Source organism: Falco punctatus (genome assembly GCF_963210335.1).
Source record: "Falco punctatus genome assembly, chromosome: 6".
Taxonomy (NCBI): domain Eukaryota; kingdom Metazoa; phylum Chordata; class Aves; order Falconiformes; family Falconidae; genus Falco; species Falco punctatus.
The window spans coordinates 9,250,599-9,268,489 of record NC_137585.1 but is presented as its reverse complement, the minus strand read 5'-3'; the positions used below and the strand labels follow the sequence as shown (position 1 = coordinate 9,268,489).

Here is a 17,891-nt window from a genome sequence, read left to right as displayed (position 1 = left end):
ACCTTTGAGTATTTGTTTACTTAAACCACCTGTTTCTGTTCTTAGCTATGCAACCTTTACCCAGCCTTTAATGAATAACAATTCATGTAAAATCCCTTGGTCTGGAGCAATACTGTAACTGTACACATGTAGGACTGAATGACAGTAGAGTTCTTGGCAGGTATTTTCTGACCGTGTCTCCTCTAGTTTCCCTGTTCTTGCACACTAATAATAATTAAAAATTGTATGAGGTTCTCTGGAAACTGTTTCTCATGTTACTTCTTGGGAAATGAGAAGTTAGAGGGAGCACAGTGGATAACTGCTCCAAAGCACTTGGCTTCCCACTTCTGAGAAGGTGAGTAATTTGCCTTTGCCTTGAGGGGTGGCACAAGGTTTAGTGATGCATGAGTTACATCTGCCCGCAGCTGACTGCACCGGGGATTTCCTGCTTGCTTTTGCAATGAATTGGGAACCTCTAATGAGGTGTGAAGTGAAAGCTACAGGCTTGGTTCAGGAAGGAGAATTCTTCTGACTCCCTTGAGTACATACACTTGCTGCATTCACTGCAAGCTCGTGTAGTGTAACCTGCCATTGCAGCACTGGATCACGTACACAGCAGTTCCAAAAAGTACATCGAATCAAGGACTGCTGTGAGACTTGAGTTTCTGAACCAAACCTGGTAAGCTGTAGACTGGGACATGTGCTGCGATGGACATGACGGTATTCTAATGTCTTTCCTTGGAGAATGAATATGGCTGTTGAGACACAAAATGAAACCTAATAAGGTGAGGGAAATGAAAGCAATGCACCTTTTAAAAATTCTTGAGCAGGATAATTGTAGGCTTCAGTGTTTTGTTCAGAACCTAATTTATTTCAGGCAGATTGGGGAGAGGTTAGCTGTTTTATCATAATAAACAGATGTAAGATTCATAAATAGTAAAACATAACTGCAGAATTTGTCATACAAACTGCTTGAACTGCCTTCAGTTGTTCAAAAGTGCTTTTCTTAAAGTGAGACTTTAAAGGCCAAAAATAAGGTCAAATAGAATTTTCTTAATCTCTGCAAAACGGTAGGACAGATTGAATCAGTTTAACACAGGTACCTAACTAGCTATCTTTATTTTATGAAAGGATTAATTGAAGGAGAGATGCAAGTAGTGTCCTAGTATCTCGTTCTCTCTTCTTTCAGTCCTACTTTTGTGATAAAAGGAATCTTGGCATAAAGCAGAAGCTTGTGACTGACAATCGTCTTTATCCCAGAGTTCCTGGTTATGAAAATACAGGCGCAAGTCTAAAGCACTTACTGAAAGTACTTTTTAGAATCTGCAGGCTGGGCATAAATTGTGCCCTTACTAGGCTGCTTGTTCTCTTGTTGGCTGAACTTTGGCTGAAGAAATACAGAACTGGTGCTCAGGATTGAGGGTCAGTTCTCTTGGCAACTGTGGTGCTTGTGTACCTGTAACTAAGGCTATGGGTTACTTGCCTCAAGTAGAACTTCAGATGAGTGCTTAGTTTGTGTTCTTTTGTTTAAGACTTTCAGCTACAAGGATTTTGAATTTGCAGAGTAATTAACATGCTTTTATACCTACTTGGAGCCACTGGGTTTTTTTCTGCTATGTTCATTCTCATTCCAGCATTCTTCCCTTTCATGGGCACTTATAAGGGCTTACACTTGGAGAGGATTACACTTTTATAGTGTAATCATTTTATAGTGTTTTCATAATACTCTGCCTGCCTTGACTGTAACCAGGCTGTTTGCTGGGGAAGGCTGCTGTCTACTGCTGCTTAGCCACAAAAACATACTCTGTGGCTTGAGAAGGACAAAAAAGGGAAGAAGAAAGTTCTGTAGGCCTCTGTCTGTGCACTGTTTTCATTTGAACACGATGGTCTTGCAATGACAAGATACTCACTGATTCAGAGAAGCGTCCTGTAAACTTCTGCACTGAGCAGTAACATATCTGTGCAAGCCCTTACCATCCACTTCTGTGGGAGGACTGTATGCAGGTGCAACAAATAACTTGGAAGTGAAACAGACTTCGTGCTGCAGTTGGAAAAACCTTGGAAATAAGTCTGTGCTACATAAAAACAACACAAAAAAAAAAAAAAAAAAAAAAAAAAAAAAAAAAACACACAACCCAAAAAAAACCACCCCAACTTGATTTCACAACCCTTATGGCAAGCTGTGTGCATACTTACTTCATGCCAGGGGCACATGCTTGAAGCTTCCCTCATAGAATACTAGCATGAACTTGGATGTGATTTGGGTAGCAAAGCTGTTGACAGCAGCTGCACAAGCCAAGTGGCAGTGGGATCCTTGCTCAAGTGTAAAGGAGATTAAAGTTTTGGAGTGGCAGCTTGAACTCTTCATTTTGTGCTGCTAACAGTGGAGCAATGCAGCTGTGATTTGATTTTGAGTCTTAGAGCTAGACAGTGATGCATGGAGCAGACAATTGATCCTGATGACTTAATTATTCATCTCATCAGCTGGTGGTATTACTTCTAATACAATGAGATTTTAAAATGTGATAGGAAAGACCTATAGAAGGTTGTCACTGAGTTCAGAGCTGCTTCATGTTTCCTGACTATTGTCAAAATGCATTCTTCAATGCCAGGCTATCAGTCTGGAGTTTTGACTTCTAAAATGTGACTTTTGTAGGACCATGTAGGTCCTTAGAATTAAGTCAAGAATTCTAAGGATGACTGGCCATAGTTTGTGCCTGTAGTACAGAAACAGATCTGCTCTCAGTTTGGAGTGTGGGTTAAATGTGTGAAGATCCATGCAGTCCTAGCTCAGTTAAGTGGTTGGTATCAGCCTGGAACTCTACTTTGACTGCCTTGAGGTGCAGCCACACTTAACATACTAGCTAACAGCAGTTCAGTGGTAAGAGTCAAAATATGCTTTGTACAGTGTACCTGTAATAAGTTTTGTTTCCAAAAGCTTATCAGGTCTGTGTTCTGTAGTTACTGCTCAGTGTGTTGGTCCAGCCAATTATTTTCACTTAGATTACACGATACTCACATTTTTGTCCGTGACTTGGACAGTGCTGTTAAGTTTTCAATGGCCTCTAAATCTTGCTGCTCTTCCTTTAAAATGCTCTGTGTAATGCAGTGGTGGTGTATATGTAACAAACTACAAGTAAAATCCCAGTAATTTCACAACCTTGGGATGGTATCCTAAATGTGACGTGAGAGCTTAAACAGTCACTAAACTAACCTGCTCTAACTAGTATCTCCCATGCCTTTATTCAGTCTGGCTTTTTATAAATGGGAAGATGCCATGTGTCCTTTTTTCACCGTTTGACTTTCTGAGGAGCCAAAGAGAATTTCCTAGTTGCTAGCTGACCTCAATCCACGTGTAAAATTACATCACCTCAAAACTTTGTAATCTTTCTGCCTACGTGCATATTCTGATGATCCAAACCCAGAGCATCTACAGAAAACTAGTAGCTTATCAGAAACAGAATAATAAGAAAATATAATACCATGCTTTTTGTTGGAAAAATGTAAATGCATTTTACAGTAATGCAGAAGCAGGGAGGAGGCAGCGCTATAAAAAAAGAAATCAGTATTAATGGAATGCACACAGAAAAGGCACTGCCATTTTCATGCTGTTAGTGCCTAGGTGGTATAGTCCTTGCCCTGGAGAAAATGACTGACTCAGAAGGAATGTTGTTCACCCCCTTTGTTCTCAATAAGGTCTTTGCTTCTCTGCTAAGAATGCCAGCAAAAAGAACATCATTGTAATAATGGTATGTGTAAGTAGGGCTGTTAGAGGTTCTATAATTTCTCCATACACATTTCAGGAAAAATTGCTGCAAGGATCTGGACTGAAATTCTGAAACCATTTATGCCAACAAGTAAAACAGCTAGTATGGATTCTCTTCTTTAGCCTTTCTGAGCTAATGAGAATGGGTCTATAATAATCAAGGACTGGAAAGCACTAGCAATAAATTAAATTTTCTAAAAGGAGCTCTAGGCATGTTCTGACAAGGACTGAGATCCTAAGTGGACATGTGAAATGTCCACTGTCCCTTCTCAGTTGTTTTACACTGGGAGAGGGCACAGTTTCCACCATCAAAATTTCCTGGGAGGCTGCATATTGGCCTTCTAGCTAAGTCTTGTCTGTTTCTTGGCAAGAAACTGTTAATGAAAACTAACCAGTGCTGAGAATCCAGCTAGGTCTGATGAATGCAGTAGCACTTGAGCTGCTAGACAAAAAGGGGCTGCAGGACACTTTGCACACCTCCATTCTACAGGCAAGATAGCTTTTTACATTCAGAAGAGAAATGTACTTTGAGGTACACCATTACAGACTATTTGGACCAGACAACATATGGCTCAGGTTTGATGGCTGTGGGATAGCTTCCTCTTAAGCATCCAACCCTTGCCGTGCTGAGAGGTTAAGTACATAACTAAAATGAGTAAATTTTTTGTGAAAAGGACAGTAAACACTTTGCAGTGTTAAAACACTGGCACATCTACTGTCCTTGATTATTTTTTAAGGGTCAAGTCTGTAACCTTTTTGCTAAGCTTCACATACTTCTTGATTAAAGCTGATAGCTAGTGGTGGCAGGAAGACTCAGCCTGTCTACCCATGTAAAATGAACTGGGGTGAATACAGATTTCATACCTGTCCATGTGTCTGCACAACAAGAAAAAAAAATTTCAACTCACTTGTGACACGTTTACTAAGTGTTACTTAATAGAGGCTAAGGAATGAATAACTAAGGAAACAGAATTCCTTACTGCTCTATTCGGCATACAGGTTGGCAGTACACTGACGCCAAATTCTCTTGCTTCTCTAGCGGTTTTGCAGAAGCATGCTTTGCCTCCAGTCTGGAAAGCACCTGTGAGTAACTGCTGTATGGCCTAACATCACAAAAGTGGAGTTCAGTGAGAGTGAAAATAGAGCTAAACTGCTGCTGATGGTTTTCATTACAGAAATCTTTGGTGGGGGAGGATTAAGAGATGTTAACCCAGCAATCTGGGTTACTGCTGGCAAACTTTTGACAGATTATTTACACGTGATTTGAATCATTAAATACCTCTTCAAAGAAGATGGAGATGCACTCACTTGCTACATAGTGCTTACTTTCTAGTTGAAAGAGACTGATTTTTAATAAAAGGAATGCTCCTTCTCAAAACTTGCATTGACTTCCATCTCAGATAAAATACTTGTTTATACATTAACTGCAAGCCACAAGGTGGTGCTCTTAATCCACAGTCTTGACTACAAAAGACTAATTTTTTAATCTTTCCTTCCTTTTTTAATATTGCACAGTAGGACCATATGGATAAAAGCATGTTTTAGAACACGGTTAATTTGGTTTCTGCAGCAGTCCCACAGACTACACTACACACAGTGCAGTCTGTAACGGTAAACAATTTTTTCTTAGATGAGATGTGCTACCTTCAAAGGGTTTGAGAAGAACAATCTTTCTGGGAAAACCAAACCAAAGAAATGGTTAAAAATCCAAGGAAATAAAATGAAACAACTACAGCTGAGCTATCTGAATAATAAAATTGTGTAACTGAACACCTGGTTGGCAATCCCACATCAAACTAACTCAATCTATCTGCAAATCTAGAATTTCACCTGTTTTTCATTGAAGGGGGGGGGGGGGGGGGAAGTAATTCTTTGGTTTTCCTTGAAAGGCATTTGCTGGTACAATACTACTGTGATGTCCAAAGCACCCCCTCTGCTTCTTCCCCAATTTGTTCAGGTGTCAAAATAATTCTGTGTATATTGGAAACAAAGTGAGTGTGATCTTTCAGGAAGAAAAAAGGCATGCAGGTTGTGTATGCACACACGCTACAAGGATTACGGATAAGTGTAATAAAAATAGACATTTTTACCTTTTATTCAACAATACATATATATATATGTGTAATCTCACTAAATTACTTCCATAGATGTATAGTTTTAAGTAGTTTTAGCAAGATGAAAGCAAATCCATTTTCCACCATGTTTGTGAAACCTCCACAGCTGGAAAACAAAAAGACTGGAGTGATATTCCAAGGGATGTAGTTCTTCTGCCAGCATGACTGAATTGAATTTATTCCTCTTTTTGCTCTTCACCTTTAGATTCTATTAGCACCTCTTGCCATTTCTTCTCTATCTCTTCTTTGCAACTCAGGAAGGCATCTTCCAAACGCTTCATGGAGTTGGCTAGATCTGGGTTGGTACGTATGACTACCATGTCATATGCCGTCCAGGTTGCCTGCACTACAAACCCGACAGACAGTACTAAGCCAGGAAATCTGGCTAAATAAAAGCAATAGCTGATTCAATAAATGAATAAAGGACCTGAATTATTACAGTTCAGATCTTATGTCAGAGAAGGCCTGTTGTAAAATGAAGTGGAAACTCCCCACAGTAATACTGAAGATTGCATAAAAGACTGTTCAGTATTACTTCTTAATAACAATGTCTCAAAATATTTCAGAATGGAAGTACAATTATGTAAATTACAAAAGGTAGATAGCCGCTTTACCTAAAAATTACAACAAAACACGTAACTAAAAAGAAGGGTTCAACAGACTTAAAATAAATGAACCAAAGAATCCTCTCTCTAGATCAGTTACGGTTAGAAGGCTTGTGTTGGGTAAGGAAGAGTAAGACCAAAAAGGCTGCAGCATAGAGATGCAAGGTTTTAACAACTACCTAAATAATGAAACTGGTATTGAAATAATGAGTATCTGATAAAGCAGAGCAAATAGTTTTAGCACTTATTTCATACTTTCCCTTTTGTTTTACCATAAATTGACTGTAGTTTTCTCAATGGCACTCATAAATTGTGTTTAATTACAAATAGTTTAATTAACAGTTTCCATCTATTCTTGTTAGTTGCATACAGTTTCTGGTAGAATTGTTGCAGAACATGGAGAGGAATACACAGTCCTCTCCATACATACAGGACTAAGATTAGATTTGCACAGGAGTCTTTATTCTAGCTGAGGAATTAAAACACGTCATGCGCTGACCTGAGAGGTGCTATGTATCCTACCATTTTTCAGAATTAAGTTTCATTTTACATACCATATTTCAATAATTACACATTAAATACCTTAGTATTATTTCAGTTTTCAACCACCACTCTGAACTGAGCATCCATCACCTATTAATTTTCAACTCTGAGCCATCCAAAACTTCTAGATTGTTTGCATGCTTTCTCCCAATTAAGGACGTTAGGGCATTAGTTGATGGTGATTGTTTCCACTTACATTTCTATCACACAGAAATTTACAGCAATAAATAGAAATAATAAATCTTCAACATCTTCAGGCTAGTAGACAAATGCATATCATTCTTTTGTAGTAATGACTTGTACCTGTTAGTTTTTCCATTTCCTCCATAAGTTTTTCTAAGTCCCCCTTCAGGTCCTCCACTGCCTTTACCAGGTTTTCATAGTTTCCTTCCTGAGGTTCTGATTCGGCCATCTACAAGGAAAATGGGAATTTTATACTTTATATTTAAGTTAATTGATTTTCACAGTTGAGAGAAAGTAACATTGCAATAAATTTAAAAAAAAACCCCACAGAATGTATATAAACATTCAATTTACATGGGAATTCATTAAGAATCGTATATAAACATTCAATTTACATGGGAATTCATTAAGAATCTGACCTTGAAGTTACCAGTCATCACCTGTATGCTGGATACTATTTTCAATTCATTTTGAGCTTCATTTAGAATTCAAGTAGAATTAAATTCAGATATGCTGCATTTGTGCCAAATAAAGATTTTGGTAACGGTAAACAACAAAGATCACTGTGTCAAATGCTTCATTAGAAAATTTTCTCTATTACTCTTGTTACAGTTGTCTTCCAGCTTCTCTCCCAAACACTCTGATGTAAGGCAATTCCTGGTTTTAAAAGTTAGTTGTAAAATCACCATTTGTATCCAGCATTTCTCAGTGGCCTGCTACAGCCAGGTGCCTACATACACTGAGGTCTGCCACCAGTCAAGCAGCCAAGCGCTTGTGATTGACTAACCTCTGCCAAAGTCGTAGGGAGTAAAATTTCAGGAAATAAAAATACTCGGGGCAAAAACATAGGGAAGGCCCAGCTTAGGCCATTCTAAGTTTCAGCACCTTGGTATTAACTGAAAATGCGATGCACAGGTTTGCCTTTTATTTCCTTTTCTGAAAACCAGAGGGTTGGGATGGAACTATGAAGGAGACGGAAGAGCTTCCCTGGAGTGACTATACCCATCACACCGCTGGCATAGCTTTTGTCAGTTGCTTTTATAGATATGATTTCTCAGACTCGGTGGGTATCTGCTTTCCGGTTTTTATTGTCAATAGATGTGGAAGGAACGCAACGGTTTATAACGGCTTTACAGCGTTTTTAAAGCGATGACGAGCCTTAACAAGGCGCTGGGTGTTCATGGGTCTCGCCACACAGGTTTCCCAACTGTGTCCCGGCAAACCCTTTACCCCAGAGACGCTGAAAAGCCCAAAGTCCTTGTTCTACCACAGGACTGAGGAGCGCCGCCTGCCGTCGCCCACCTGTGAGCAGCCCGCTCCCCCTGAGGGGGCCCTCCGCCCGCCCCGCCGCCGAGGCCGGTGTGAGGCGGCCCCTCCCGCGCCTCACCCTCCCCTTTCCCGCCGCCGCCCGGCGCTCCGCCCCGCCCCGCGCTCGAGGGGCGCCGCCAGCGCGTGGGGAGACAGGAGCGGGCGGGAACGGGACACCAAAAACCCGCCGTTCTTGCCCTCTCCGTCCTCTGCTGGCCGCTCGGCTGCCGAGCTCACGGACTCGATTAATTCTGTGTTTCACGAAAACAAGCACTTGGGTGAGCAGCTAGGCGGCCGACGGACAAGGGGAAAGGCACGGGTTCGCCCCCGGCGCCGCGGCAGGGAGGCGCGCCCCGGCTCTGGGCCCGGACTGTGGCACGGCGCCGTGTCCCGCCACCCGCCTCCTTCCGGCGCACCCGCAGCCAGCCGCGGCCCGGCAGGCCCCTCAGCCGGCCTGGCCAGCCCCCCCCCCCCCGAGGCCTCTGGGGTAGGCCAGGCCTGCTGGGCAGCGCCTTGTCCCCTGCCTGCCGCGGTGCCGTAGTTGCCCTTCCCCGGAGGCTGGACAACAGGAGGTAACCCCCTTCCCCGCTTACGGCCCCGCAGGCTGTCCCCGCGGCCCCCCGGGCTGCATAGCCCCCTTACGGTAGCCCGCTGCGGGCCTCCCCTCACCCTCCTGCGCTGCCGCCCAAGTCAGGCCAGCTGCTGGCAGTTGACGCTGTGGCAGGACTGGTCACACCAGCTGGCCTGTCATTTCTGGAACTGTCCTGAAAGTAACTCAAAAGTTACAGGCTTGAGCCTGAAGTTTGAAAGTTGGGTGGTACCTCTGCTGCTGTTCTCTGGGGGTCCATCTCCCCGCCTGTGGGATGGAGGGAGACCTCAGGCCAGGGCCTGTACTGACTGGGCATGGGGCAGCAGTTTCAAACTAGAAGAGACTAGGTGTAGGTTAGATACAAGGAATACATTATGATGAGGGTGGTGAGGCACTGGAGCAGGTTGCCCCGAGAAGCTGTGGATGCCCCATCCCTGGAAGTGTTCAAGGCCAGGTTGGATGGGGCTTTGAGCAACTTGATCTAGTGGAAGGTGTCCCTGCCTGTGGCAGGGGGGTTGGACTAGGTCATCTTTGAAAGTCCCTTCCAACCCAAACTGTTCTGTGATACTAAGATTGTCCTTAAAAAAAAAATAAAAAAAATTGGGAGAAAGCGTTCCCAGCAGTAGGCAAAGAGTTTGCTGAAGACTGAGCAGCAAGACTCAAAGTTTGTCAAGTGTTTCTTCTCTGAATTGCTTGTGACTTAATTTAAGTCCCATTCCAGATCAATAGCCAAACCTTAAACAGTTTGGGTTGTCTCTTGTTCTCCTTTTACATCTGTACAAACACAAACTTAGTCCTATTTTTAAATGATCAAGTATATTCGTATTCTCATCATGTGTGAAGCTTACTCATCTCATGCTATCACCCCTCATTTCACTGCCAAATAAGTAGCTGGTTTAAAGATGGCAATCCATCTTCAAAACATAGTGAAGTTTTTATTCACCAAAGTTAAATGAATGCTGCAGAATTTATCACAGAGCACTACACTGCTGAAGTTTTGCAGCAGTTCAAAAGTAGTCAAGCAAACATCCTTTGAGGTGTATGTAAGTGAAGTTTGTATTTGGTGACACATCCTTGAACCACAGGATGCTAGAGGCTGGGGTAAGTATTAAGGGAAGTATCATTTTATGTTGTTAACAGTCTTCCATTTCCTTAGGCACTCTCACTGCCAGCTGTCTGAGGTATAGTACTAGGCTGATGGATCCTTGGTTTGAGGTGGCACAGTCATTTCTTAGGTAATCCCAGCTCCTAAATTCTTTGCCTTTAAGCTGTCTCTCATGTGCTGCTTCCCTGCTGTCGTGTGTGTATGTCATGTGGTTAAAAGGCTGATTTTTGGTCTAGTGCTGTTGCTTTTTAATAGTGCTTCATTACTCTGTGAAAACCTGGGCAGCAAATATAATGTGTTTATGCAAGTGATTCCAACAGCTTAGTAGCCACCTTGCTACTGCATAGTAATAAATGTACTATAATCCCTTGGCAGCAGACTGGTAGACAGGAGCATGTTTTGTTTCTGTTTGAACATGCCCTAGTTTGTTTGTGATTCATCTCTACTATAATTAGGACATAGCAATGTGTTAGAGGGTGAATTACAGGTGTAAAAATTATATTATTAAATGGAATAGTTCTTAAATGCGTTTTCATTTAACAGTGTTACAGCTCTTGATGATACGTACTTTCTAGTTCTTCTGAGTTCTCTATGGGCATCTTTTCCAGGGGATAGCTGGCTCCTTTGCTGCTCCTGTGTGTGAATCCCTGCAATTTATTCCATTCTGAGACTGGCTGTTTAAGTCACTAGAGGTCTGTTCACCAGCTTCTAGGTTTTGTCAAGACGAGCTGTTGGGTTTCCACTGGAAAATGTAACAGTGTAAAAATGCGGTGGCAAAGAGCAGGAATTTAAGCAGGAAATTTATATATTAACTGAAAGAGAAAAGGTAAAAGTAATGGAAAAAATATGCATACATATTGTGCTCAGGAGGTTGGCTGCTGAGAACAAAAGCACTTAGGAACTAGACAGAGTGGAACTGAATGCGAGTGATACGTGCTGCACCTGATTTACAGTGTAAGAGTTCATCTCAGCCCTGGAGTTCTGGGAGAGACCTGGGTACTGATTTTGGCAACCCAGATTGCTTCTAATCAGGGAAGTTATTTCTTTCAAGAAGAGGAAGACAACAGAATTTAGCCCAAATGTATGGCATATAACTTTTGATGTTTGAGCAAGACATGTAAATCAGGAGCTAGGTCACCCTTTGTACCTGTGACATCAGTGTAGAGAGAGAGGATTTTAGTACTTAAATTGTTTTACAGAAGTTCTTACGACCTTGTATTAACTATACAGAGAACCTAGGGCACTATGACCTTCACTTTGTTTTTCAGCTGTGCTCAATGAATCCCAGCTTCTGGGCCTGCAAAATCTCCCAAAGAAATCAAAGGGGGAAACTGTACTGTAGCCTGCTTACAGCATCTAACCAACCTTCAGGATCTTTCCTGAGCATCTGGTTTGAGAAAGGAGTGATGACCAGACCAGTGATTGCATGAAACCGTGCAAATGAAATTTCAATTTAGACTTAAGAAAATAAGTTGGGAATGATAAGGTCTAATGTGGCAGGAAAGTGGGAAAAAAAACCCTATCATTAGATGTGCTTAACCCTGCATAGAGGAAGTGCTAGCAAATTTCTGGACCTTTAACTGACTGAAGAAGGTTGATGCATAATCCTTCATTTCATTTCATTTTTGTAAGGAGAAGCTTTTTTGTTTGGTTGGGATTTTTTACTTTATTTCTTTTTATATAATACTCCCTCTCCTAGCCTTTGTTAATTTGGAAATTTTAAATAACAAAAACTGCAGGGAAGAACTGAAAATCACATTAGAACTACCATTTTCAAGAAAAATCTAAGTATTAAATAGGCAAATAAATTGTTCTCAAGTCACAAGAACTGCCATCTTGAGAAGCAAAGCTCATGAAGCAGAACAGACTTGGGATAAGGATGGGAATTTTTCTTTCACTTCTAGATCATCTGTTCTGATTCTTACTCTAGTCAGTGACGAATAGGTGGCTTGAAGAAACTAAAGAACCGGTACTGAGCCTTTCAGCCTCTGTGAGCTTAGGTTGACCAAAAGAACAGTCACAGTCTGCAGCTATAAGGCACAGTTTTAAATCTTACATTAGGATGTGAAAGTAAGTCAGAGACCTTACAGCCTCCAAATTACTGCAGGCAAAGTGAATACCACAGTGACATTTAAAAAGGGGATCCTTTCAGGTTCAGCTTGCTTTTTCTGGTCCAGCAGCAGTTACTCTGACAGAGTATGCTTACCTTCTGGAAACTGAACTGCAAAATTCGCACCCTTGTTAACAGTCCTAGCACACAGGACAAAGACTGAAAGGTTGGTGGTTGAATTGCAGCTTAGTCCCAGAGATGCATCCTGAGGCTACTGAGCAACTGTGTGTGGTTTGGATGATTCCTGGGTGTGCTGTAGCTGTCTTGGAGATAAAGAGGATGTTTTTCTTAATAAGGCTGCTAGTCTATGTCTTTCAGTGTGCCTAATCATACTTGTTTAAGGAAAAAACAGGACAGAGGCAGTTAACAGGCAGTGTTTTCTTTGTGCATGTGCACACAATACAAAACACAGCAGGAAAAAATTGTTTTTCACAGGACAAAACGTGACAATAAATGACTGCTGTCCCTTAACTTAAACAGAGGGAGGGGCATGTGGGTCGGTGAGGAAGATTATATGGTCTGAGGCCTGAACTCTGAACCATTAAAATACCTTCTCCAACCAGTCAGACTGGGAGCACAGCAGAGCCATTCACTGGGGAAACGAAAAGCTGCAGCAGTTGCTGCTTTTGCATATGCATACTTTGAATATTAACCCTTTGCCGTGCCTACTCTTTCTTCTACAGTTTGGGGCTGTAGAAACTTGAAAGAGCAAAAGGAGGAATATTGCCAATTATCATATCTTTAAATAGGAATCTGAATAGGTTCCCCCAGGTGCTCTTGAGGGTGGTGCCTGTGGAAAGTAGCACATTTCAGTAAAAAAACCGTTTAAATGAGGAACCATCCTTCACATTTTAGCCACTTTTTAATGGAGAGTGGGGTATAGGACGGATCCTCTGCTCCTTCATGGAGAAAATACCGCTGAGGGTCAATGCAAGTTAGTACCAGAGTAAGAGGAAAGCTGAAACCAGAGTCTGAGCCTACACCCTGCAGCTGTTGCGATCTTTCTAACTCAAGAAAATTTTCAGTCTAAAAGTTGTCTCTTCTGGTGTCTCAGGGGATGAAAGTCCACATCACAGAGCTATTTCATTCATACTATTTTGCCCACTTCTGCTAGTCTCTGTAGGGAGATCAAGGAATGAGGAAAACCACTTCTGTCTCTCACTATTTTGCACACACGGACAGTAAATGGCAGCTGAAAGAATAAACCCAGAGAGAAGTTTTGGATGTACTAGTGTACAAATATATAGATATGCATTCTCTCTTATGGCTAAATTAACTACTGTGTTTCAGTATCTAAAACTATTGCCTCTACTGCACTTAAAATTTCCCACAACATAGTATATGCAGCACTGAGGTGTTAACCAGGAGTAGGTGAGTTTTGCTCAAACGGTTGGCAGAGATCATATCATCTTCTACATCTTCCCAAAGTCACGTGCGTGGTGGTGTCGACTGTGAAACCAACTGTGTCTCTCAACAATAGGTCTCATGTTGTTTCCTCTTGTAATGCAACTGCCTCTCACCTGTATGAAGTAGGTAAGAATAATCTTGTACAGACTCATATAACCAGGAGTCAGGAATGTGAAACTCTGTAACACATGATTTTTCAGTGACTGGGGGGGGGGGGGGCAGGCCAACAGCTGGGACTTGTGTACACAGGTTGGGTGGGAAGAAGGTCCCCAGAACTAAAATGCTGAGGAGCTGAGGTGCAGTGAAGATTACACCACACAGCTATGGAGGACTGAGCGCACCAGCAGAGCACAGCTGTCACCCCAAGGGCATCAAAGCAGGAAGAGGTCACAGGGCAAGTTCAGGAATATTATCTGGTCTGGTTGGGAAGATCAGGATGGATTTTTGAAGGGGTTTTGTAAGTGAGGGTCATTGCCAGCGCGGTGTGGGAGCTCCAGACTGGACTGGTGGCGCGAAAGGTCAGGGGAAAGCTGGTGGCAGGGCTGGAAAGTGCTGGCACAGATAACCCAAGCAGGAGAGATACAAACGAGCGAGCCAGAATATTAAAAAAGCCTGCATTGCTGTCTGTTGTAGCATGTTTTGGTATTACTAATCTTTTCTCTCTTCATTTGCAGATTGTCTTCCAGATAGAAAGCTTTTTCAGCGTCTGGAGTCATGGGGATTTTGTACAGTTTTTCTGTTCCAAGAACCCATTTTTTCTAAACATGAACCTGTAATCTGAAGTATATGATTTCTGTTTATTACATTACCCTAGCCCTCTTGATCTGTGTTTGCCTGCCTTTCAAATTACACTTCATGTCCCTGCCCGAGGACTCTTGCTGTCTATGTCATCCACCGGCTGAGCAGCTGCTGCGCGGAACCCAGGCAGACCCGTTTTACAAGTGTGTGCCTACCTGTCAGCTCTCTGTTGGACGTACACTCAAGCGATCTCCCTGGGGAGACAGGTGAGAAGACATTGTGGAGTAAGGAGTTGAAGCTGGGCAGGTCTGGGGTAGGAAAATCAGTGAGGAGGAACTTAGCCATAAGAATTACAACCACACAGTGTAATCATCAGCGTTGCCAGGAGTGGCCTCAGACAGACTGGGAACTGGCAGCAGGCAAGCTTCAGGAAAAGACTACCGCAGGGCAAAGAGAAGTGGTGTAATTCAGGTAAGCGAGTGAAAACACTGCTGGAAGATTAGCTAAGATTAGCTAATAAGTATTTGTTTTTTTTAAAAAGAAAAATACTGTAAAGTCTATATGTCTGTGTATTTATGTATATACATACGTGCATGTACTTACTGCTTGTATTGAAATTACTTATAAATTTCTGTGATTATAATGGCATTGGGGTTTGAGGAAAAAACCCAAACTCCTGTACGCACAGGTTGCTTTAAATAACTTATAGACACATTGTAATCAGGAAGAAAATAACAAAGGAAATAAGTTTCGTATAAAATTAGTCTCAGTTCCCTGAAACAATGCAGGGCAGTGCTATGCATGTGTGTGTAAATATGTTCGGTGTTTGGGTAAGTAATACATGCCTAGGGCTGGATTCAGAACTAATTAGCATTTGACCTCCACCCCTGTTGCTTGATTGTAAGGAAGCTAACTAATCCAAAGTGGTGCAGATATCTAGATTTTTCTATGTGTTTACCTGCTTGCATGTATCTGTGTGTATATGTGTGTGCATGAGCTACTGATTAGATTATAAACAAGATCTGTATTAAATGCACCAAAACCCCATGGAAAAGTTGGGAAATTGTGAAGCTAAACTTACGTACACAGCTTCAGCTCAGTTCCCTTGTGGCTGTGCATTTATTAAAGCAGATTCATGTTCCGTGTCTTAAACCATTAATGCAGCAATGTGATATCATGCAGTATTTTTATCACACAGTGTTTTTTACAAGAGCTACATGTATACAGGGTGCTTTGAAAGAATCCTTAATTCTTATGTCTTGTCACTGCTTGTTTTTTCATAGCTTTTCAGAAAATCTGTATTGAGTTTGTGCTAGGTTTGATAAAGGCTTAGTGATAGCAGTCACCACCAAAATCAGAAGTAATCTCTTAAGAAAGAGGCGGAATGGCTGGCATTTTAAAAAGTAGTGTGTGATTTTGATTACATAAAAAGTCATAGGTAAGAATGTGCTGTTGTGTTTGGCCTCTAGATTTTTCATATTCCAAACAGCCTGCTCACAAAGGGCTTCAGGTTAATGTATTCCTCACCTTTTTTTTTTTCCCTTTTATTATTTCAACTTTTATTTGGCAGATTACCTGTGAGGGATTACTTTATGTGACCTTAGTTCAGGGCAAGTGTGATCAAGATAGATGTTATTTTTTCAAAAACTATAGTAGACCATGTCTGCATTAGAAAAAAATACTTTTGTCTTAATCACAATTCAGTTTCTGTACCATTTCACACTTCAGTACTCAGACTTCCTCATGCTGCACAAATAAATTAATTTTTGTGAGAGAATCTGAATTTAAGCAAAATTTAGCACCATAAGAACTTGCATATCTCCACTGATATGGTGCCAGTTTGGACAAACATTGTTAGCATAAAAGCACAGCAGTGCAGAGTCCTCCTGATTCATATTTCTCAATGCACTGGCATCTGCTGACTGCCTGTTTTTCTGCTCTCTTGAAAAGGAGCCAGGTTTGTCAGAAGTAATTCACCTGCTCAGATAGCAGCATGGCTCCTTATTATTTGCTGTTTTCTCTATGGGCTAGCTCTTCAGAAGCAGTCAGCCCCATTTTCTTTCACTCCTTTAATATGCTTCAGTAGCAGCTAGCCTAGGTTTGATGTTCAGGTACTGCTTCTAATTTTGGACCAAAAGAAAATCTTGGGTCAATGTACATGATTTTTTGAAACACTTCATTTTCTAGCAGGGTGTTGCAGCTACCAGCTGTTGCAAAAGCGAGTTGAGAGTACCAAATCTTTCTAGCTGAGATATTATTACAGACAGTACAGCAAGCCACAGTGTGTTATCAGTAATCCTTGTTCAGGACAGAAGTGAGGTGGCTTTGGTATGTTATAACCTGGGTTGACCTGTCAGAATTTCCCATTCTACACAGCTGGAGATGCTGTTTGGTAACCCACAGGCACCTTATAGTGAGGGATGAGATGACTCAGTGGGCCAGGGAAACTTTGCAAAGATATCATGATCTGCCAGGCCATTGGAAATAGTCACTAAGGTCTTCTGAAGGCAGAAGAGACAGGATATGTAGTCTAACAAATACGTAGTTTTTTGCAGAAGTATGTTCTTACGTCACCAAGTTGTTAGGCTTGAAGCCTGTGGGATGTTTATTATTTGGTTTGGATGCTGCATTTACTAAAATGGTGGACATTACAGGGGAAGAAATCAGTTTCACTGTTCGCTTTTCCATGATGCTTTTCTTCTCCCTCTTCTCTCACATTCAATGTCCACAACTGCTCTGCTGTCCTGAGCCCACACATTGTGATTTCACTGCCATTATGGTTCCTGCAATTCCTTGGTATCCCCTCCCTTTCAACTGCACAGCCAAGGCAGTGTGCTTGTGCGTAACGGTTGCCTGAGCCTTGAACGGTGGCCATGTTCAAAGGTCATATAAAAGAGGAGGAGAATAATAAAAGCAGTACAGAAATAGTGACTGGAAAAGCTGGAGAGTATGGTTCCGCCACTGTAAGAAATTAAATAGAAGGCATCATGGTTAAAGGATTTATTTTGTCTTTTATCAGTCAGGCAGTATGCTGGACTGAAGTAATTACTAAGCTGTTCTTTACATGCCTGTAGTCATAATGCAGTTGGTCCTTATAATTAGTGCATGAAAAACACCTGTAGGAATATTTTTATAATAAAGTTGTGTGCAGTTAATGCAGGCCAGGAAATCTGGAGAAATAACTGCATTATTTCCGTATCAGCTTACAGCACAGTTTAAAAGGTCCAATGAAGATCCAGATGAATCTTAGTCTTTATTTTTATCATATTTAATGGACTTAATAAGCTGTTTCTTTACACAGAATAGCTAATCAGTACTCAAGGATTTACTCATTTGCTCTGATGATGGGAACTGATGTTAGTTCCCAAGTCAAACGTATTCATTGGCAAAACTGTGTATTTACCGTGAATATGTACAGCATCTTATTTTCCTGAACATGGCGGG

At 41.6% G+C, this 17,891-nt stretch overlaps 2 protein-coding genes across 9 annotated transcripts in view; one reads left to right on the top strand and one right to left on the bottom strand.

Moving 5' to 3' along the window:
• Nucleotides 1–2,440: 2,440 nt before the first annotated feature.
• On the bottom strand, nt 2,441–8,528 carry SYCE3 (synaptonemal complex central element protein 3; the record flags this gene model as incomplete). Of its 2 annotated transcripts, none has more annotated exons than XM_080391681.1 (3): nt 2,441–6,205; nt 7,311–7,419; nt 8,493–8,528. In XM_080391681.1, 2 exons carry the CDS (start codon nt 7,417–7,419, stop codon nt 6,036–6,038), a joined length of 279 nt encoding a protein of 92 aa, XP_080247807.1. In that variant the 3' UTR covers nt 2,441–6,035. The 2 variants fall into 2 exon arrangements, with proteins under 2 accessions (XP_080247807.1, XP_080247806.1); XM_080391680.1 differs by lacking the exon at nt 8,493–8,528 and adding an exon at nt 7,978–8,037.
• STYK1 (serine/threonine/tyrosine kinase 1) overlaps nt 8,097–17,891 on the top strand; it is a 24,413-nt gene continuing 14,618 nt past the window's right edge. Inside the window, exons 1-4 of one of the 7 annotated variants that reach the window (XM_080391637.1) lie at nt 8,097–9,070; nt 10,244–10,322; nt 10,801–13,835; nt 14,384–14,918. The gene's annotated coding sequence lies outside the window, so the exon portion shown is untranslated. Of the gene's footprint in view, nt 13,836–14,383; nt 14,919–17,891 lie in introns of all 7 variants that reach the window. The other 6 variants (XM_080391641.1, XM_080391638.1, XM_080391636.1 and 3 more) reach the window with 6 other exon arrangements.